Source organism: Dinoponera quadriceps, unplaced genomic scaffold (assembly GCF_001313825.1).
Source record: "Dinoponera quadriceps isolate SergipeBrazil2010 unplaced genomic scaffold, ASM131382v1 scaffold545, whole genome shotgun sequence".
Taxonomy (NCBI): domain Eukaryota; kingdom Metazoa; phylum Arthropoda; class Insecta; order Hymenoptera; family Formicidae; genus Dinoponera; species Dinoponera quadriceps.
In genome coordinates, this window is record NW_014554681.1 from 202,401 (window position 1) to 226,097 (window position 23,697).

At 43.1% G+C, this 23,697-nt stretch overlaps 1 protein-coding gene across 1 annotated transcript in view; it reads left to right on the plus strand.

The window, feature by feature from the left end:
• LOC106740829 (dynein heavy chain 7, axonemal) overlaps window positions 1-23,697 on the plus strand; it is a 32,000-nt gene that overhangs the window by 1,255 nt on the left and 7,048 nt on the right. Inside the window, 29 exon segments of the mRNA XM_014612260.1 lie at window positions 269-420; window positions 524-677; window positions 1,993-2,142; window positions 2,534-2,722; window positions 2,932-3,035; window positions 3,113-3,385; window positions 4,099-4,403; window positions 4,679-5,099; window positions 5,640-6,110; window positions 6,543-6,923; window positions 7,252-7,688; window positions 7,784-7,899; window positions 8,489-9,311; window positions 9,728-10,290; window positions 11,010-11,207; window positions 11,291-11,422; window positions 12,119-12,662; window positions 13,684-14,195; window positions 14,602-14,948; window positions 15,649-16,035; window positions 16,507-17,125; window positions 17,640-17,828; window positions 18,113-18,642; window positions 18,981-19,529; window positions 19,792-19,983; window positions 20,422-20,648; window positions 21,075-21,445; window positions 21,911-22,091; window positions 22,517-22,815. Of these exon segments, the coding sequence (XP_014467746.1) occupies window positions 269-420; window positions 524-677; window positions 1,993-2,142; window positions 2,534-2,722; window positions 2,932-3,035; window positions 3,113-3,385; window positions 4,099-4,403; window positions 4,679-5,099; window positions 5,640-6,110; window positions 6,543-6,923; window positions 7,252-7,688; window positions 7,784-7,899; window positions 8,489-9,311; window positions 9,728-10,290; window positions 11,010-11,207; window positions 11,291-11,422; window positions 12,119-12,662; window positions 13,684-14,195; window positions 14,602-14,948; window positions 15,649-16,035; window positions 16,507-17,125; window positions 17,640-17,828; window positions 18,113-18,642; window positions 18,981-19,529; window positions 19,792-19,983; window positions 20,422-20,648; window positions 21,075-21,445; window positions 21,911-22,091; window positions 22,517-22,815 (9,816 nt within the window).

The window sequence follows — 23,697 nt, forward strand, 5'->3', positions numbered from 1 at the left end:
GCCATTTTCCACAGTTAATAACTCAAAATTCCGCCTGTTGTTTGCAAGATGGTAGAGGACTTTTTATTCGTCTTCACCCGTTCTAGGTTCTCAGGAAATTCGTCTGTGTTGTTCTGGGACACCCTGAACAGCAAATGAGACAAACAACTTTAATACGCGAATATTTCCAACGAAACAGTTTCAGTATCGCTTTCGCATTGTATGCGAGATCGGATAATAGAGATTGACGTTTCACCGTTGACAAGTTAATTCGCTGTATCGATTGCAGTTCGACGCGATTGAGGTGGGCGATCAGCAGCAAACCGTTCGGTCGGATTTGCGAAAACACATCGTGTACTGTCGCGAGATCCTGCGCGCCGATTTGCACCTGGTAAATCCGTGCATGCGAATGACCCTGGAGCATTGGGTGCGCGATTACAGGTAACATCGCCGAGCTTACACGACGATCCCAACATCGTAGTTTCGTTGTTCGCCAACGGAACGGTGACTTTTTCCCTTTCTCCTTTTTCTCGTCTCTTTCCAGCGAATTTCGCCTGATCAATATGAAAGGTATCGTCGTGCACAAGGGAAGCTGGGATTTGGCGGACTTCAACAGCTTGATCGTCCGTCAGATCGCCGACAACCAGCGGATTCTTAGCAAGTCCTGGTACCTCGGGATCCAAGAGATATTTCTCGTGGTAATGATCGGCGATTCACTCGAGGATGTATTGCCCATAAGCTCCAAATAATGAAAAAATTACAAATTGACCCACATTACATTTAAAAGTGATATCAAAAGTTTGACAGTAATTTAGAGTCTGGATCAGTTAAGAAAGTTATTTCGCTTTAAAGGAGGTCGCAAGGTGAAATGAGTTTGAAAGAAGTCGATGAAACTTGCATTGCATATATATTGAAATGTTATACACATTGAAATTATTTAACTCATTACTCGTGTAATTAGAAAAAAATTGATTATTCAACAACTGAGATATTTGTAACTAAAGTTAACACTTTTGATATGTATTCCTTAAGATAGCTATTTTTTAATTTCTATTTTTAATATCTTCCAAGTTAAAAATAAAATTTTTATGAATACTACTATGATATTAAAGACTATGTACGCAGAGATTATACACAATTTTTAAAATTATTGGCCGTTTTGTTTTGAAAATATAGCGGTGTAAAGTTTACGATTTGTAGTAATCGAAATATATGCACATATTTAAACACGTATATCTCTTTTTATTATCTGTATATTATTATTGAATCAATTAACGCATAAAATAGTATTTAAAAAAAAAAGAAAAATAATGATATTTCTGCATTTAATAATAATAATATTGTATATATATATATGTATATATGCTACTTTACCTTCTCGTCTCAAATTAATATTTATTATCTGGGTAGTAAAATAAATATATGAAATAAATATAGGATAAAGTAGTAAAATAAATATAGTAACGTAATTTTTCTTGATAAATATTAGATTTACAAGTGGCTCCCTTGATGTGTCACCGAATACACAGCACTAATGGGCAATAAATCCTCAAACACGTCCTTGATCCTTGAGAACAAAAACGGACGAAATATGATATATGTGAGAAAATTTAAAGGAAATAAATTCACCATTCATTTCATTTGGTTCTTGTAAATTTCTTTTTATTTCCCTTATTTATTTCTCTTTATATTTATCCGTTCGCTTATTATTAAGTTATTTAAATATTTTGATTTATTTTGATATATTCAATTATTTATCGTGCAAAAGTCTTTCTCGACAAGCAAAAACGCGCAACGTCTGAAAAAAATAATTAGAAAGAAAACGTGTAATTACTTCCTTGTCCTTGTGTTTCTTTGGGTATCGATTATCTTTCTCATTTCTGTCGCTCGTTTATCCATTAATTGCGCCAGACGATGGTCATATACAGACCTGTTCGGAGTTGAGAAGCGTTAAAGGCTGAAGGGGGTGTCTCGTTTCCTGTTCGTCCAGTTCCTTATCCGAATCCTTTTCAGAACAATAGGAAAAATCTGGTGCCCAGCCCATTGCGACGTAAGCAGTTCAGAAAGTTCTTCGATTGCGCTGCCGGCCTGATGGAGTCGCAGCTTTTAAACGCCTGCAAGTACTCCCTTCGGGATTTCGTTAATTACATCGTGCACGGTAAGGTGAATATATAGATGTGTGTGTATGTGTGTGTATATCCGCCTTCGACCGCGATCGATTGTCGCGGAAATCATTTCCAGCGCGAGGAAGTGCACGCGTGTCCTCAACGGCGTTTCCTTCCTCTGCAGCGTTATTAAAGCCCTTTTCGCAATAATCTTCATCTTCTCAGCTTTCAACGCTCTTCGAGGCTTGTCAGCATTTATTTCGAATTTTTTACAAGCACCAGAGAGACGCTACCGACGCGACGTACAACTACACGACGTGTAATTTGCGAATTAATAGGCAAGACTATTACTGCATTCCTTATTTGTAGCCGTACATCTCTCTTTACTTTCGCGTCGGGCGTTTTCGACGAACGACGTCGGGCTTTATACTCTCTTCGTTTCTCAACAGCCAACGGTCTGCAGCTTTAAGCTGAACGTCGTCGTCGAGTCCAATGAGATCGTCTTCGAGCCGTCCTTCGACAAATTTAAGGAATCGCTTTGCAACATTCTCGAGATGATATGCGACGCAGCGAGGAATTTCGAGAGATTGGAGACGCAGCTCTACCTCGACTGGGCGGGTCCGCAAGAATTCCTTAAGGTTTCGCATTATTAAGCACGGGGGGACCTCGAAATATCGGAGGGCCCCCGACTTATCACTCCGATCGCTCCGACCGGGACTAAAGAAATCGGGACGATCGCGCCCATTTCGCTCTATCTCGCGAATATCCACCGTTCGGGCTCGTGAGACGCATTTCTTATCGTCTGAATCCTTATCACTGATGATTGCCCGCATCTTGCTCTTTGCAGCCGAAGATCTCGCAGCCCATCGTGGAGCGTTTCAAGACGCAGATAAGAGAGCTGATCGACTGCGAGAGAATAATCCCGGAGCAGAAGATGACCGAGCTGAGGAAGTGCTTATCGATTCTCATCAGCACGAATGGTCCGATAAGGACGTTCCTCCTGATATAACGTAGCTTCCCGCTTGCAGATGCTACATCTATCTCTGCGACGGCGAGGAACTGGCCCGGGCGGAAGTCTTCCTGCTCGACGAGAACAGGAAGCTGAACGAGCACGGCGAGAAAATTAAGCACTACCACGAGCTGGCCGGTCGGATCGCGATGGACGTCGAGAGGACGGTATTCGTGGGTTTCTTCGAAATTTCCCACACGTCCTTTGTCGACACCGTCACCGGCAACATCGAGCACTTCAAAGGGCTCTTGCTTCGTCATCTCGTCGACAAATATCAGACCATCACGAAAGGGTAAATAATCGAGATGAAAAAAGAAATTGCAGCGTTCAAAGGATCCTACAATTATAATTAGTTGTGTTAGTTATATTTTCATTAATTTTCATCGCACGGTTTCCAAGATTGCTCTTTCGCATGGGTTTTTCAACGTTTCATATTTAACGAACAAATAACAACCGGCACTTTTCCGCCCGTGCCTTTTGTCGAGGGAAAACGAAATAATTGTATCTCCCGCGTTTTAATTCTATGTTTAATTCTATGTATTCTCTATGTTTCGTCAATTTTTTCATGCGCACGTGTTATTTCATATATTAATTAAAATCTCAATGCAACACGCAAAATACTTTCCGTTTCCCATGTACGAAATTACTTTCGCAACAAAGTCTTCTTATTTTCGCCAACGTTTCCTATCTACAAATGTCACACTGAATAATCGTTTTTCACAAAGGGCATTGAACGCAAAAAATGCTGTCGCGTCAGCAAAATTGGTCGACAGCGTCATAATGGGAGTAAATCTTCGCGATTCAGTAGCAAAATATTAAAACTAATACATCATACATTATTTTAATAGTAATAACTCAAGTGTCGATTTCAAATATTGCTATTGAATCAAGAAGATTTATTCCAATTATGGTTCGGTTGATTAATTCTATCGATGCAATAGTATATTTTTCCGTGTAAATTATTGATCGCTGTAATAAAATGCAACCAAAAACTTATACATCTAGCGTTGTGACGGAATACGAGGCCATAATTGAGCAAATCTTGACCCCGCCTCTCAATACCGCGGCTCTGATGGAACTCATCGGGTTCGCGCAGACGATCAGTGACGTCACGATGAAGAGCCTGGAGCTCAAGCTGATGGACACAATCGTGCACATCGTATTTTTGTCGGACTATTGGCTGCTCACCGAGAGTGAGATCAGTATTAACAGCAGGGCCTTCCAGTTGTACCACAGGATGCCCCAGGTTTTCGAGGACAATCGGATCATCATCGAGACCAAGACGCTGGAATTTCAAGAAGCGCTGAGAGGTTCATTCGTTGACAGTTGGACTTATTTTCTCATCGGCAATCAGATCGATATTCAATCAACTAAATTATCCTCGTCGTTAATTGAATGTTATCGGGGAAATTCGATGGATTTTCCGACGAATCGAGAGCGATTTATCGAAATTAACGTTCGCTTAATTCTATTCGCTTAAAAATTAATACCCAATTAATATTCGTATTTATATTTACCACGGTTATTTTTAATGTTATTCGCCTGCTGCGTCTCAACGGCGAATTATCTTGGTCTCCCCTTGCAGTCAGATACCAGAAGTTCGCGGAAGAGTTGGATTCCTATGAGAAACAGTTGGACGAGATGCAATATTGGGGCGACATCGACGAGATATATCGTTACCAGCGCAAAGCGCAGCTCCTAGAGGAACAGTTGATCGCGGCGATGCAGAAAATCGACAGGTTCAACGAGGAGGAGGTCTCCTTCGGCTGGGAAATCACGCAGTATCCTCTGCGGAAGCAAATCGCGGACGGTCTGCAGCCGTTCAAGAAGCTCTTCGACAGCGCCTGCGAGTTCCTCACGAAGCATGACAAATGGATAAATAGCATGATCGGCACGTATTATCCCGAGGACATCGACAACGACATGGGCAACTTCTACAGGTCGAGTTTCGTGACTTGGAAAAGTTACAATAAATATTACAAAAAAATTGTATAAAAGCAGGACAAATATTACACCGTGAATTATTCATCTACATTTATTTACTTATAATTTCCACTTCTAATCTCTTCGTCTCCTCATCTTTAATATTTAATATATTTTGTAACTCTCTCTTTTTACCTTCTTTTTTTTATTTCCGTTTGCGACTTTTTTTATATTATTTTATGTAAGCTAAAGGGATTCTTCCCGTGAATAAAGATTGTTATTATTATATCCTGCACGCGACGCAAGCTACGAAAATTGCATATATATTTTCTGTAATCTGTATTTGTAATTTAAATTGACAGTTGTATAAATTCACATAGTTTCATTATGCGATATTTGTCTAGAAAATATATCGCTTATAGCTCTGTTTAATTTATGATATTCTACTGCAGCTATACGCAAAAATTGTGTACAAGACTTTCCAAAGGGATTTTTGTTATCGTGTAAATAAGTTAGAATTAGAATTAAAATTAAGTAGAGAATTGGAACTAAATATACACTAATCATTATCTTGTCAATATTTCTTTTTACTTGATGATAAAATCGAGTTCGGGCCGTAGGACGATCTACAAGCTGGAGAAAGCGTTCCATGAACCGGATGTGCGAGAACTGGCGCTCACGGTTCGCGAGAAGATCGAGGATTTCCGGAAGTATATGCCGGTGATAATGACGCTGGGTAATCCCGGCATGAAGCTGCGGCATTGGGAGCAAGTTTCGGCGATCGTGGGTATCCCCATCAAGTTCGACCCCGACCTGACCTTAGGCAAGGTGCTGGCTATGGAGCTGGAGGCGTACATCAGCCAGTTCGAGGTCATCTCCGAGGTCGCGACGAGGGAGAGCGCTCTGGAGAACGCTATCGACAAGATGCAGAAAGAATGGGCCGATTTGGCATTCACGGTGAACCCGTACAAAGACACCGGCACCTTCGTCATCGCCGGTGTCGACGACATACAGCTCCTGCTCGACGATCACATTATGAAAACAGTGACCATCAAAAATTCCCCGTACATCAAACCCTTCGAGACCAGAATAATGTAATTCTATTTGCTTTCGTTGTAACGTTATTTTTTATATCAGTTGTTTCATTTTAATCATTGTTTTTCTATATTTGTAAATTCTTTGTCATTTATATTTTATTTGTTTCGTTACTTTTATTTTATTCATTTATCTTTGTTTGTATTAGTATTGACTTCAGTGATACGATTTATTTAGTTTTCATTTTCAACGATTAAAGTTATCATTTTTTGTATTTCTATATTTTTGCGTATTTCAGTTGTTATTTTCTTAATTTTATTGTGCGTATGTGTGTTTTATTAACGGGACAAAAATTAATGTTATCGTTCCATCGAGTATCCTCATGGCCATGATACAAGCTGTCTCAAAAAAGGACAATTGAATGTATAATATTATAACTTATGATAAAAGTAAACTATTAATGTATAACAATATGTATCATTTGATCACAGAAAATGGGAGAAAACGCTGCACTTGCTGCAGGACATCCTGGACCAATGGCTGAAGGTCCAGGGTGTTTGGATGTACCTCGAGCCGATCTTTACCTCGCCGGACATTCAGCAACAAATGCCGGAGGAAGGGAGGAAGTTCTCTACGGTCGATAAAATATGGCGGGACATTATGAAGAACGTCCAGAGCGACCCGCGCGTACTCGTCGTCGTCGAGATCGACAAGATGCTGGAGCGGCTCAAGAAGAGCTTCCTGCTGTTGGAGCAAATTCAATTGGGCCTGAACGATTACTTGGAGAGAAAGAGACTCTACTTCCCCAGGTTCTTCTTCCTTTCCAACGACGAGCTGCTGGAAATCCTGTCTGAGACGAAGGATCCAACACGGTAATATAACGATAATTATAAAGTAATTAGAAGATTTTTTAATTGCTCATCTTTGCATATTTCTATACACAAGATAATTAATGTAAGCTATTATTACTTAATTTTAGTTTCTTATTTATAACTAACACAAGTTAATTTCTATGAGCAATATATTTTCTGTGAGAACGTAATTATTTTTTATTTAAACTATAATTATACATAGTGCGATAATCTATGCAAGGAAAACGACCAGGAACAAGAGCTACAGAAAACGAAATTTTTATATTCAACGGGAACAAAAAAAGATAATCGAGAATAAGTTTAGGATAAGAACGTTGTTTCTCTTCAGGGTGCAACCGCACTTGAAAAAGTGCTTCGAAGGCATAGCGCGATTGAGATTCAACGAGGACCTCGAGGTGCTGTCAATGCAGTCTTCAGAAGGCGAGGTGGTCGATCTCACGGAGATCATATCGACCTCCGCCGCTAGAGGACAAGTGGAGAAGTGGCTGGTCGAGCTCGAGTCTGAGATGCGGAAGAGCGTGCGGTACGCCGTGCACCAGGCGATACTGGCGTATCACGAGGAGGAAAGGACTGTCTGGGTGTTGCAATGGCCCGGCCAGACTGTCCTCTGCGTAGGTCAGACGTACTGGACGCAACAGGTCGAGGAAGCCATGCCTAAGGGGGTGGAAGGCTTGAAGAGATACTTGGAACAGTCCCAGCAGGAGCTGCATGACATTATCCTGCTGATACGAGGAACCCTCTCCAAGCAGAACCGCACCACTCTCGGTAGGTGATTGAACGAGAACCGGTCGAGATCTTTTAAAGCTTGGGGGAAAAAATCGAGAATATTGTTTTTACGATGATGATGTTGTTCTTTCCAGAGGCTTTGGTTACGCTGGATGTACACAGCAAGGACGTCCTCGAGGCACTGCACAGGGACGGAGTGGTGAAGAATACTGACTTCCAGTGGCTGTGCCAAATGAGATATTATTGGATGGTACTTAATTAATGTCGCAATTAGGGTCTGTCGATTACGAATTTTCGATATCAGAATAATTAGTCAGCGTTATTCATCTCCTTTAACGATCTTCTACCAAGAAATTATACCGAGAAATATTTATCTCTCCTCCGCGTGGAGAATTAATTTATTACATTGCATTTAGTTAGATTACGTTAGATTAAAGGTTATGAGAGATTAGATCGCGTTCTATATTAAACATTGTCAGTAGATCTTCACTTTCTGCATTGTTTTTTTCTGTTCGACATTTAATTATTTTTATGTATAATTCTATAATTATATATATTTTATGTGTAATTATAGAATTATATATAATGAATGTATAATTATAGAATATATATAATTCTATAATTATGTATAATTATAGAATTATGTATAACACGAAACTAAATAAAAACATAAATAAATGATAATAAAATTAATGATAATAATATATACGACACGCGAAATGTGAAAGATAATTAACTAATTAAACGTAATAAAGATTCCGTACTTCGTACCGCACACACGCACACACACACACCTCACATTTTCGACGTGGTACGACTTCAATCGCGTTTCCGCACAGGAGGACAACATGCGGGCGTACATGATCAATTCTTACCAACGCTACGGCTACGAGTACCTCGGCAACACGACTCGACTGGTGATCACCCCGCTGACCGATCGGTGTTACCGTACGCTCTTCGGCGCGCTCAGCCTTTACCTGGGTGGCGCGCCCGAAGGACCGGCCGGTACCGGTAAGACGGAGACGACGAAGGACCTCGCGAAGGCAGTAGCCAAACAGTGCGTCGTCTTCAATTGCTCCGAGGGCCTCGACTACCTCGCGCTCGGCAAGTTCTTCAAAGGACTCGCCTCCTGCGGCGCCTGGTCCTGCTTTGACGAGTTCAACCGCATTGACCTGGAGGTTCTGTCGGTCGTGGCGCAGCAGATCCTCACGATCCAGCGCGCCATTAACGCCGGCCTTGAGAAGATGGTCTTCGAAGGCACCGAGATCTACTTAGACCCCACCTGCGCCACCTTCATCACCATGAACCCGGGATACGCCGGCAGATCGGAACTGCCGGACAATCTCAAGGCCCTCTTCCGACCAGTCGCCATGATGGTGCCCGATTACGCACTCATCGCGGAGAACACCCTGTACTCGTACGGATTCTACAACGGCCGACCGTTGGCCGTGAAGATCGTCACAGCTTATAAGCTCTGCTCGGAGCAACTCAGCAGTCAGCATCACTATGATTACGGTATGCGGGCGGTTAAGTCCGTCTTGATCGCGGCTGGTAACCTGAAGCTGCGCTATCCCGAAGAGTCCGAGGATATTCTCATGCTGAGGAGTATTCTGGACGTCAATCTGCCGAAGTTCTTGATCCACGACCTGCCGCTCTTCGAAGGTACGAAAATCGAAGCCCGGGGATTTTTTTCACACAGCTCTCCCCACGTGCGTTATTTATTTTAAATATTACGAATATAGTTATATGGAAATGTTACGATTCTTACTATGCTTGAGTTGAAATTCCAGAACCAAAAAATCTCAAATTTCAGTATTAAAAACATCTCCTACACTCCCCACTAAATTTCATCCTTGACACTTTCCATCTGCAATTTTATCGTTGATAATCAATTAATTAATTGAGTAAATTAATGTTTATTATTGAAATGTTTTTAAATAATATTTACAAAGAAATATATACGTTTTCCGATTTAGATCCGAGTTGCCAATAGAATTTTTTCTCGACGAATAATCCTTCAGACGAATTCCGTAGAGACGAAGTTTGAGTTTTTAAATTTCAACTTTCTCCTCTATCAGGTATAGCCTCGGACCTCTTCCCCGGCGTAATCCTGCCGACGCCGGATTATACGCACATCAACGCGTGCACGCGGGAAGCCTGTGCCGAGGCGAACCTGCAGTGCACGGATTTCTTCCTGGAGAAGATCCAGCAGATCTACGAGATGATGATCGTGCGACACGGCTTTATGCTCGTCGGCCTGCCGTTCGGCGGCAAGACCTCGGCGTACAAAATGCTGGCGGAGTGTCTGAGACTGCTGGAGAGCAGGCAGCTGATGGACGAGCATCGCGTGGAGATCACCGTGATCAATCCCAAGGCCGTCACCATGGGCCAGTTGTACGGCCAGTTCGACCCCGCCTCGCACGAGTGGAGCGACGGCATCCTCGCGGTGTCTTATCGCGCCTTCGCGACCTCCACTAATCTCAACAGGAAGTGGCTCATCTTCGACGGGCCCGTGGACGCTATTTGGATCGAGAATATGAACACGGTGTTGGATGACAATAAGAAGCTTTGCCTCACCTCCGGAGAGATCATCCAGCTCGCGCCCACGACGAACCTGATCTTCGAGCCTATGGATTTGGAGGTGACTTGAGGTTACATAGCGCGGTTCGGAGAATTTTGCATGAGATATCTCATTTGACTTAGTTCGAGAAGTTTTTGTGCCAGGTCCGAAGTTGCATACTTTGAATTCGAAGTCCTCGGAATTTTGGATCAATATATTCTGAATTCTAAAATTCACACAGAAAAAAATGCCGTATTCCAATAATGAATTACTCCAATTACTCCTTAGCAAAATTTTTTAAATATTTTATTAGGTAATTATCCAAGTAAAATTTAATTAATTCACGGGAGGAAGAAATTAGCTGTCCATATAATACAGCTGAAATTTAGTTACCAGACTTAATTTTTAATTCTAGAAACTATAAACTAGATATAGAGACAAATAATTGACTGAATTAATTAAATTTCAGTTGTATTATATAGACAGCTAATTCTTACTTGTGGGAATTTTTATTTCCATGCGACCAAAGCTTGCTAAAGAACATTAGAGTAATTATTTACTTGAATCTAGCACTTTTTTCCCGTGTAATATTTAAAATCTGGAATCTGCGACCCAGGATTTGTAATGTAAAATCTAAAATGTAGAATCTTAAAATCGGGAAATATTGGAAATTTAGGATTGCGCGTGAAAATTTACAATCACGCATCTGACATTAGAAAAGCGAGATTAAAAAAAATCGAAGGCGCAAGAATAAAAAATGTTTACCATGTTACAAATCTGGGACAAAAACGCGGTAACAGGTCGCATCGCCGGCTACGGTGTCGCGATGCGGCATGATTTACATGGAGCCGGCGAGTCTCGGCTGGATACCAATTTTGACCTCGTGGCTGAATACGTTGCCGGCTACTCTGAACGAGAATATCAAGAGTCACTTGAAGGATATGTATCTGCGGTTTTGCCCGCCTCTGTTACATCTAATACGCCGTTGTGGCGCAAAGGTGAGCTCTATTAGGTGGCTGCTCGGGTAAACTTTTCTCGTTTCCGCCGATAGTCGCGGTCCTCACCGCCCTCTTGTCTGCAGGAAATTATAACGATGCCGGACGCCAATCTGACGCGCTCGGTAATGTACCTGTACGACTGCTTCCTGGACGACTATTACGACGAGAAGTACGTGAGCGCGCTCTCGGAATTAAATATGAGAGCTCAAGTAGAAGTGAGTAAATTTTAAGGAAAAATTAAAAAGAAAAAATTATTAAGAAAAATTTCCAGGGCGCTGCGGTTTTCTGGTTTACAAATTCTTAGCTGCACATTGCGATGCAAATGGAAGTACGCGATTAAAAAGCACAAAGCTTTCATAATGGTGAAAAGAAATAAGTTAAAGAAATCAAAGTAAATAATGACACTTCTTCACTTATACTCATCATTTCTCACGAATTATGATTTAAGTATCATGGCAGTCCTACTAATTATGTGCACATTTGTTTTCAAGATATATGAGATCACCTTCACTGACAGAAAAATTTTTGTTAATTTAACAAGATATCAGTACCTGCAACAAATAATTTATACATATACAATTACAATAAATTGTTATTATTATAGTCATGTTATAAAAAATGATCTTGTAATGGGAGCAAATAATTTGTACTTTTAATTTGCAACTCTAGCCAACTTTGGCTTGGTAATAGTTTATTAAAATAATAAATGATGAACAAATGATGATTAGCAACAGTAATTTTCCGATCTGTTTTCCTAAACAGGTCATAAAGCAACAAATTATAAAGGAACCCTTCGATCTGTTTTCGTAACGGATTTTCAAATAACAAAAGAGCTTTTGTTCCGATAACTAAGGGATTTTTTCACTGTTGGGAATATTTAATTTTGAGAGAATGAAATTTTCGTGACACAGGGTTGCTTCTTCTTCTCCTGTATTTGGGCTATGGGCGGCACGCTGATGGCCAACTATCGTGAGTGGTTCAACATGCTGTTCAGAGCACTGCTGGACAATCAATTCCCGGAGGCAGTACGGACACGCTTCGACATCCCGCCGGAAATCGGAGACCCGAAGCAGCCGTACGTGGCTTCTTTGCCGCCCACCGGCTCGGTTTTCGACTATAAATTCATCAAGAAGGGTAAGGGCGAATGGAAGCCTTGGCTGGACGATCTCAAGGACGCCCCGCCGATCCCTAGAGACATGCCGGTGAATCAGATCATCGTCTCCACGGTGGAAACCGTTCGATATTTCCATCTTTTCCACTACCTCGTCGGCCACCACAAGCCGGTCCTTTTGGTCGGACCGACCGGCACCGGGAAGTCCGTCTACATTATGGAGTATTTGCTGAAGAGGGCCGACCCCGAAATCTTCAAGCCGCTCTTCGTGATATTTTCCGCGCAGACCACGGCAAATCAGACGCAGGATATTATTATGAGCAAGCTGGACCGACGAAAAAAGGGTTCGTCAATTTAATCTGCAGAATAAAAAACACTATGTAGTTATGTTAAAATCAACTTTTTTGTTAAAAAATTCTTGTGTTAAATTTTTAACATACCCGTATGTTAATTTAACATATTGTGTTTTTGTCATCTCAATATTTTATGTTGAGTCGATATTCAACATGTGTAAGTGTTAAAATAATATTTTATGCTTCAATGTCGATTAACATATAATGGATATTAATTTTTTGTTAATTTTTGACATAGTATTGGTATTATTTTCCAACATATTAACCTTATGTTAAATTAACATAAAATTTGTGGTCTGTTTAGGACATGTGAAATGTGTCAAATTTAACACGGAGTTTTTTATTGTGTGGAATATCGATCTTGATATATTTCCAGTTGTTGAAATTATTGTTACTGTGTGATACGCATAGGTACGTATCTTTTAATCTAAAGTCGCTTAAAATTATTATTAAAATGATTAAGTTACGTATAAGTTTATTTAATTTCTCGGTATTTCGCACGCGTTTTAATAATTCTTCTAATTATTACGTATTTTAATACTTAATTAGCGTCAATACTTATTGATTATTCATAAAAATATTAATTATACACGGACAATCATTGAAACGTAAATCATCTCATCGATGTAATCATATTAATAACTATTAACGAGATTATTATTTATGTTCACACACAATCCTAAATTTTCAATATTTCTCGATTTTAAAATTTTCAAAATTTTAATGTCCTATATTTTAAATTTTGGATTACATATCCTGAAACACAGATTCTAAATTTTGAATATTACACAGAAAAAAGTGCCAGATTCAAGTAAATAATTACCCTAATACTTTTAACAAGTTTTTACACGGGAAAAAGAAGTAACTTCCACAGCTAAAGACTAGGTTTGGCAATTGTTGTGGATTCAGCCTCTTGAATTAATTGACCTAATCGAATCACACGGGAGAACGTTCTCACCTACTTTCCCATCGTCACAACATCACGATGATCACAACCGATCCGTTGACACAGCTTTATTCGGTGCGCCGCCCGGCAAGCATTGGGTGATCTTCGTGGACGATCTGTCCATGCCGCAGAAGGAGGTGTACGGCGCGCAGCCCCCGATCGAGCTCCTGCGACAATGGCTGGATCATTACACCTGGTACGATCGGAAGGATATAACGCCGTTCAAGCTAATCGATATACAGTTGATGTGCGCGATGGGGCCACCCTCGAGCGGCCTGGACGTCACGCCGCGTTTCAAGCGGCACTTCTTCACCCTCGGCATCTCCGAGTTCGAGGACGACGTGCTGGTTACGATCTTCGGCAGGATCACCGCCTGGCACTTCATCACCCGCGACTTCCCGCATTTCTACGGGCCGTGCGTAGACCATGTGGTCTACGGCACTCTCGACATCTACAAGGAGACCAGGAAGAACCTGCTGCCGACCCCTGCTAAATCGCACTACTTGTTCAACCTGCGGGACTTCTCGCGGGTTATTCAAGGCGTGTTGCTCTCCACTCCTCAGGGCATCATCAGCCCGGTACGGATTTCACCGAAATGCGTGAAGTGCAGAATGAATAATATTTCATATTATTATAGACATGAAATATTATCCAATTTGCCGTACATCTCTTGCAACTTGGTTCCTATTCGCGAAAAAGAGCGATTTTCCAGTGAAATATTCCATAATTATTTCGTAGTAATTAAATTATTAGTTGTTTTTTTTTTTTAAGAAGATAGTTTAATTTAAAATAATTGCTTTATAATTGAATTATAAAATGTGAGTTGTAGGATTAGATGAATATATAATCAATATCGCAGAATTTAAATAACTGCCTCGTCCCGATTGAAGGTCGCAATTATTATCCTCATTAACAACAATTACAAGCGATTTTCACAAGAAATAATATAAATCTCCGCGTTTCCCGGTTAAACAATATTTTCAGGCCGGCATAAGGCGTTTGTGGGTCCACGAGGTCCTTCGCGTTTACGGCGACCGGCTGATCGATGAGACCGACAACAAGTGGCTGGTGGGTCAGCTCCGAAGGACCATGAAGGAACACATGGACGACAACATGGACGAATTATTCGCGGACCTGCTGGACGAGTCCAGCGCGCAAGTGACCGAAGTGCATCTGCGAAACCTCATCTTCTGCGACTTCCACGACCCGATGGCGGATCAGAAGGTGTACATCGAGATTTTCGACTGGGACTCGCTCGCTTTGTCGGTGGAGGAGTATCTCGCGGAATACAACTCGCTCTCGAAGACGCCCATGGATCTGGTGCTCTTCAGGCGAGTCTTCAGTCAATATTAAAACGAATAATTATAATATAGTTTTCAAGTTTAGGAAAGAGACTCCTGTTCTCCGCTCACGCGCCGCATCGTACTTGGACCTACCCCACAGCGATGATCTAGAGCGCAGATCGATACAAACGTCAATAATTCCGCTTCCAGACGTCGTAACGACTTGAGACGAAAACCGTCTTGGAAAAGGAAAGTCGCCGTGTTTCCGATGCATTTCCGTAAATCATTTCTCCGTCAAATGAGGATCAATCAAGCGGGATTGTGCATGTGCGAGAGACATTGATTTTTGTGTTCGCGTTAAAGCGGAAATGGATTCACGTTGAATGGGAAACCAATGGGAAATCTTGCTTCGAATTCGTCATGCGAAGTGTCGGTTATATGTTTTCAACAGATACATAAAGTTCAGGTTGAAGGGGAAGGAAAATGAGCAATAATGGGGACTTCACGCTGATAAATCTAGGAACTTATCTATTAATAAATCTTGAATAGTAGTTTTATGAAGAATTATGCAGTAAGAAGACGATATACAATATACAAGGTGTCCGAATTAAAATATGACACCCGCCGTGTGCAGGTAGAGCGCATTAAACTGAACAGAAAAATCCTGGGCCGTTTTCCATACGCTGCCTTTATTATTAAGATATTAATTGAGGAAAACTGGCGAACAAGTGCATGTTATGTATCATAGATTCGCGATAGAGCATCTCTCGAAGATCTGCCGAGTGATGATGCAGCCGCGAAGCCACGCTCTTCTGGTCGGCATGGGAGGCTCAGGTCGGCAATCTCTGACAAAACTGGCGAGTCACATATCCGACTACGAGCTCTTCCAGATCCAAATGACTCAGCAGTACGGCCTTCACGAGTGGAGTGACGACCTAAAGCTCATCCTGCGGAGAAGCGCAGCTACCGATCTGCACACTGTCTTTCTCTTTATGGACACGCAGATCAAGGAAGAGACTTTCTTGGAGGACATCAGCAATCTCCTAAACTCCGGCGAGGTGCCGAATCTCTTCATGGCCGACGAGAAGGGTGAGATTTGCGAGCAAATGCGAGTCATCGATCGGCAAAGAGACAGGTATTCTTCCCGATCAAAATAATGAAATGTTTTTTGCTTTCGATGATAAAGCAATTTAGATTTCTGAGCGTATTACATTGAGAAAAAAATATTCGGTCGTATCTGGTCGGATAATCCGATTAAAAAGTCACAAACGGATATGTTCGATCAAATGCAATGTCCGATCGTTTCGTCGTTTCGTCTGTCGCGTCCATATCCGACGAAAATTACAACGGATATTCAAAGGGCGACTAACTTTCCGATTAGGTTTCCGATTAGGTTTAACTTCGGTTACTCATCGGATAAAAGTATCCGTTCAAATAAAAAGCAAAATAGTGTCTTCAAAATTCGCACTAAGAGCATTATTTCGCGGAGAGCCGAGGCTAAAACATCGGAAGGAATTTTCCTAAATTCCGCGATTCGTTATTTTGCACTTATAATTATTCCCCGATGCGAAATGAGACTTAGTCGTTCAGGAGATCTCCTTCTCAGGTCGATGCAGACAGACGGCAGCCCGGTGGCGCTCTTCAACTTCTTCGTGCAGACAGTGCGCGAGCACCTGCACGTGGTGCTGACGATGTCGCCGATCGGCGACAGCTTCCGCACGCGAATCCGCAAGTTCCCCGCCCTGGTGAACTGCTGCACCATCGATTGGCTGCAGCCGTGGCCGGAGGACGCGCTGCTCGCCGTGGCGAGCAAGTTCCTCGGCGAGATCGACATGCCGACGGAGGAGCGTCAGGCCTGCATCGAGATGTGCCAATACTTCCACATGTCTACGCAGGATCTCACCAGGGACTTCCGCAGGATGCTGAATCGTTACAATTACGTCACGCCGACGTCGTACCTCGAGCTCATCAACACCTTCAAGGACCTGCTGGGTCGAAAGCGAAAAGAGATCCTGGACAGCAAAAAACGCTACGAGGGCGGACTCGATAGGCTGGACAGCACGCACAAACAGGTCGAAAAGATGCAGGAGATCCTGGTGGCCTTGCAGCCGAAGCTGTTGATAGCTGCGAAGGACGTGGAGCGTATGTTCTTGGACGTGCAGCGGGAGAGCGAGGAAGCCAGCGCGATGGAGCAGGTCGTCAAAAAGGACGAAGAGGCCGCTTTGGTGAGGGCACATTCTCTCGATTTAAAATACGCGATTTGAAAGTTACTCATCGTCAAATTGCACATCGGAGATTAATTTACTTACAGTGCACGGTAAAAAGTTTTCTGTTAAAAACCGTCCACTGAAATGTTACATTACTTTAACTTTAAGGTGAATGTTAAGAAGTAATTTAACAAGACGAAATATTAACAAGATTAATATTAACAAGATGAATATGTTAATTTAATATTATATTTGTGTAGTTCTTTAATACATCCCTCATGTTAAAACAACACAAGAATTTCTGCAGATTTTTTGACACAAAATTTTTTTACCGTGCAGTTCATTTCTAATTCCTCTTCGGGATTGAAAAATAATCGAGCGCGATCTGAACGATTTTGATATCGTTAGGTACCAAAGTATATTTAATCGGTCCTTCGATCTTTTGAAAATCCGCCATTTAATTAATTCTAAACTTTGACGGTAGATATGTTTTGATTGACTCATTTTTAATTGGTAATTTTGAAATTGTCAGGTCGTCGCCGCGGAAGCCAACAAAATCCGCGCGGAGTGCGACGCGGATCTGCAGCAAGTGATGCCGATACTGAACGCGGCGAACGAAGCACTGAACACCTTGACCCCGCAGGACATTCAGATCGTGAAGTCCATGAAGCGCCCGCCGGCCGGTGTGCGATTGGTCATGGCAGCGATCTGCATATTGAAAGTGATTACGATTATTACATTTTCCGAGGCGACGTTGCAGATATTGATAAACTAATTAATCCCTTTGCGTAAGATTCGTTCATTTTCCTAAATTTCGTTGAATTTAATTTACGATAATATCCAAATGTTAATACACACAAAATATTAACGTTTTTACCTTATTGTTGAACATTTTCGACGTAGATTGCAGAATTATATAGTAATTGGGGAAAGCAATTAAATACGGTCACAAGACCGGGCATAATTGCTGGGAAATTACTACCCTGACACCTGTCTCCGCCGCAGGACGCGAAGCCGGAGAAGATTCAGACTGCGGAGGGCGTGGTGGAGGACTATTGGAAGGCCTCGCTGCGCATATTGGGCGACATGCGGTTCCTAGAGTCTTTGCTCACCTACGACAAGGACCATATCCCGGAGCGGATCATGACGAAGATCCGCACGACGATCCTGACGAACCCGAACTTCGACCCAGAACACATCAGGACCGTGTCGACCGCCTGCGAAGGTCTCTGCCGTTGGGTGTTCGCGTTGTCGGAATACGACAAGGTCGCCAAGGTGGTAGCGCCGAAGAAACAAGCACTGGCTCAAGCCGAGGCCGACTACGCCTCCGCGATGGAGCAGTTGAAGCTGAAGAGGATCCAGCTGCAGGAGGTGCGGGACAGATTGGCCAATCTCGAGACTCTGTTGGCCCAACGAAAGGCGGACTACAAGGCGATGAACGAGGAGGTGAAGGAGTGCGAGGAGAAGCTGAGGAGAGCCAAGGAGCTGATCGGCGGACTCGGCGGCGAGTACGCCAGATGGTCGGAGAACGCCAAGTAACGACTCCGCGCGCACTGATAAAAAATTATAGTTATTTTCGGCGCTAAACATAAACCTTTTTCTATTTTAATCACAAAAATAGTCGGCAGAACCATTTTTCTAGCGAGTGTTAATGCAGCGTCAGTGATGATAACCTTACATGTACGTTGCTACTACTGTTAAATACGTTTGACGCCGAAAATCATGATAATTTCCTATCAATGCGTACATTTATTCTCTATCGTGATTACAATTTTCATGCATCCTAAATAACACTCGACGAACAACTTGGAGTAACTTCCTCGAGACTTTGGCTGGTCTCTCGACGGGAGTGACGGATCTCTTCTGTCGGCAGATCGCTCGGCGAAAAGTATTTCAAGCTGACAGGCGACATCCTGATCAGCTCGGGGGTAGTGGCTTACTTGGGCGTGTTCACGACGCAGTTTCGACAGCAGCAGCTGGAGAACTGGGTGGCATTCTGCACCAGTCTGAACGTCGTCTGCACCTACGACTACCAGTTGACTCAGGTGCTGGGCGAGCCGGTGCTTATCAGGTCCTGGAATATATTCGGCCTGCCGACCGACCTCTTCTCCATCGACAACGCCATCATCGTCAAGAATTCGCGCCGATGGCCGCTGATGATCGACCCGCAGGGCCAGGCGAACAAGTGGGTGAAGAACATGGAGAAGGCGTCCAACTTGAACGTCATCAAGCTGGACCAGCCGGATTACGTGAGGGTCTTGGAGAACGCCGTGCAATTCGGGCAACCGGTCCTGCTGGAGAACATCGGCGAGGAGTTGGACGCAGCTCTGGAGCCGTTGCTCATGAAGCAGACCTTCCGGTCCGGCGGCGCGCTCTACATCAAGATCGGCGACACCATCATCGAGTACTCCGACAAGTTCCGGTATATATTGGTAGAAAAATATACTCAGTATTTGTAATTAGAATACCCTAACTAAACCAACAAACGCCAAATAATAGTAATATTATATCAGCGTTATAATTTCTCGCTCAAATTGCTTGGGAATGGAGAAGACTTTAATAAAGAAGGATAAATTCGCGCTTCGACGTTTCTATCAATTCATTGTGCATTTTACGAGCTCGTGAAACTCGCCTGAAACTCAACTTTCTAATTGACGTCTTTACGCGCCGCACGACTTCCGTAGATTTTACATCACCACGAAACTGCGGAATCCGCATTACCTGCCGGAAGTGGTGGTGAAGGTGACGTTGCTGAACTTCATGATCACTCCGGTCGGTCTGGACGATCAGCTTTTGGGTATAGTCGTCGCAAAAGAGAGACCCGACCTCGAAACCGAGAAGAATCAGCTGATAATTCAAGGAGCAGCTAATAAAAAGTACGAGTCAAACCTTCCAGCTGTTCGATCCTATCTCTCGTTATTTTACGTAGGAAGTACATGTCGAATAATTGTAATTGCGAAAGATCATTTTATTGGATAATTACGTTTTGCACGCGGAAAATTATTACGGGTGGTGCATTAAAAAACACCTACGCGAACAAATTGATCGTTGATAATTATTTCAGGCATCGTTACTTTTACACGATGGCGCGAAGTTGTCGGTAGAAACGGTAATGATAAATAAATACAAGTAAATTGATATAAAACGGGATGAATTTCGCATTTCGTAATTGAATATTAATTTCGTGAACCTCTATTCACCTCCTCTCCTCCTCTTTCTCCTACCCTCCCCCTTCTCCCTCTCTCTCGCCTCACAACTCGGAACTATCATTGCCTCGACGAGCGATGTGTGTGTATCGGGGTGTCTTTTCGTAGGATGTTACAGGAGATAGAGAGTGAGATCTTGGAAGTATTGTCGGGCGCCCAGGCGAATATACTCGAGGACGAGACAGCCATTGCCGTGTTAAGCTCCTCAAAGACTCTGTCCGACGAGATTCAAGCTAAGCAAACCGCCGCCGAGGTCACCGAGAAGTCTATCGACGCGGCGAGATTGGAGTACACGCCGATCGCGGTCTACAGCACGGTCCTGTTCTTCACAATCGGTGAGCGAGAATAGAAAAAGCAACGGATTCGTCGGTAGACAGAGGAGCGAAATTACGCACATGATAGTAACATTGCTCTCATTCGCAGAGAAACTACCCGCAGGGTCGGAACGAAATTTTACATGTCAAAATCATCGTATCGTTATTTCATGTTGTCACATCATCATCACATCGTCACGTTGTTACGTCATCGTATCATCCATGTGGGAATATTTCATACATCTCCGTACATATTTCGTGCGATACATTTTCTATGAAATAGAAGCCCCGAAATTTTGACACCGGCCCGTTCTGAAATTCGAACTCTCCGTGTTTCCGGAATTTCGCCGATCGCGAAATTCCGGAATATTTCGCGAGAGGGAGGAGAAAGGTAGTCGAAAAGTGTCGTCGTCGCGACCGTATTTTCCATTCTACCTCTTCTCTCAGCCATGTTGGCGAACATCGATCCGATGTACCAGTACTCGCTCGTCTGGTTCGTCAATCTCTTCAAGAACACGATCGAGAATACGCCGCGTGCGGAGAGCATAAGGCAACGTTTGGAGGACCTCACCAAGTACTTCACCTATTCGCTGTACGTCAATATATGCCGATCGCTCTTCGAGAAGGACAAGCTGCTCTTTTCGATCCTGCTGTCCGTGAACTTGCTGAACAAGCAGGGCGAGCTGTCGATGGCCCAGTGGATGTTTCTACTGACCGGCGGCGTCGGCCTCGAGAATCCCTTCGCGAATCCCACCGATTGGCTGCCGTCGCGGTCCTGGGACGAGTTGTGCCGGTTGGACGACGTGCCGGGATTTACGGTAAAATACGCCCGAACGGCGATAGCCGAGAAACGTTACGACATTAACGTCGACGTTACACCTTTCGTGTAAAAAGGAACTCGCATGCCACGAACGCGAGAATGAATCAAATCTTCCCGAGAGATTTCCTCGCGGTTCCTCACCTCCGGACAGAAATATCGACAAATTCGTCGGCGGAAGCGAATCGTGCTTCGCAAGAAGATGTAACGAAATTGTATCGCTTGATAGATTCGCGGGAAATGTGTCACTTCGGCACGTTCCGAACGGCGACGATTTTTCAAACCGCGAAAAGTCACACTTCGTCGAAATAACTTGGTCGCAAGTAAAAATTCCGATTGATGAGATCCGTTGATCTGTTAATTCCGATTGATAAGCGCCGTTATTCGCGCGCGAGATTAATTGCTTCCTCCGGCCGGAATCGCTATTTCTCTCTCTTGCGAGTCTCTCGCGCACTTTATTGTCCAGGGAATAAAAGACAACTACACGAGAAACGTCGGCGAGTGGAAGAAGGTATTCGATCACAGGGAGCCTCATACCCTCCTTTTTCCCGCGCCTTGGAACAAACTCGGCAACTTCGAAAGGATGCTGGTGCTTCGTTGCATTCGTCCCGACAAAATCATGCCGGCGGCGCAATTATTCGTCAAAGGTAGTTACTTAAAAAAAAAAGTAGTGGGGGGGGGGGAAGGGGAGAAGGAGGCGCAAGGAAATAGAAGGAAAAAGAAAAGCCCGGAACGTTCGCGTCCGCGCGCCACGGGATAAATAAATCGATCTAGATAAAGAGAAAAACGCCCCGGCGAATCCGGGACATCCTATACACGCTGGTAAAGAGAAGGAATTAAATTCTCCGCGATAGAGCGCGATCCTTGAGGACCCGGAGAGACGACGCGACCCACGCGCGCGTCCCACATCCTCGCGAAGATCCTCCCGCGAAATCCCCGTGGTGTATCGCGGAATCACGCGACGTGGCGCAACTCGGTTGAGATTTCGCCGCGGCCCCGGCTAATGGTTATGAATAATTCCGGCCGGTCTGTCCTCCGGGGACGCTAATTCGCCCCCGTTTTCCTCGGGCAGAGCAATTAGGGCATCAATTCATCGAGCCACCGCCCTTCGACCTGCCGGCCTCCTACGCGGACTCCAACTCCTGCGTGCCGCTCATATTCGTCCTGACGCCCGGCGCGGATCCCATGGCGATCCTGCTGAAGTTCGCCGACGACCAAGGCTTCGGCGCCAGCAGGCTGTTCTCGTTGTCCCTGGGTCAGGGCCAAGGGATCATAGCCGTCGGTCTCATTGACGAAGGCGTGAAAAACGGCACTTGGGTGGTGCTGCAGAACTGCCACGTCGCCAAGAGCTTCATGCCCGCCCTGGAAAAGGTGATCCCTGGCGGGCGTGCGTGTCCGCCGGCTCGACGCGTTCAACATTTCGTTTCGCGCGGATGGAATTTCAGAAAGACCCCGGCTCCCATTTTTATTTCGGACCGCCGCTCTTGACAGATTCATCGTATTGAAATCTGGAGTTACGATTGCTTGAGAAATCGGATTTTAAAATTTTCACAAATTGCTACAAAATTGTATACACGGAAGAAATATCAGTCTAATCAATGACAGACACATTCTCGTGTATAAGCATGTTATAATCTTCTTAGAAGATTTTTAGCCTTGATTCAAGGGAATTTGTATTGTTACAAGTATTACTTGGACTCAATCCAGGACTAAAAGCCTTCTAAGAATATAATAATATTTTTATTTATATACGAGAATATATCTATCGTTGATTTAAGGAGATGCGGCCAAGTGCCGCGTTTTCAGTGGCGCGTCAAGGGAGTCTCTCATAAATTTACTATTTATCAAGCAAATTTTCTTTCCTATATATTTATTTCACTAACCAAATAATAAATGTTGATTTGTTATGAAGCTGGGGTAAACATGTACGCAATATTACAAATATGGAAATATTATTTTTTGTTTTCCTCATTAATACTATATTTATGCATCAGTTGATCTAACAGAGATCTAACACAGATAATAGAAAGAAGTATATAAGTGTTTAAATATAACCTTGCATACATGCATATAAGATACATATTATCTTGAATATTACTATAAATTATAAACTTTCCATTATTTTCCATCATGCTTTTAAAACGAAACGGTCAATAATTCCGAAATTTGTCTATAATATCTGTATTAGTCTTTAATATTATAGTAGTTTTTTTAAATTTCCATCTTTTACACTAATATGTCAAGTTAAAAGAA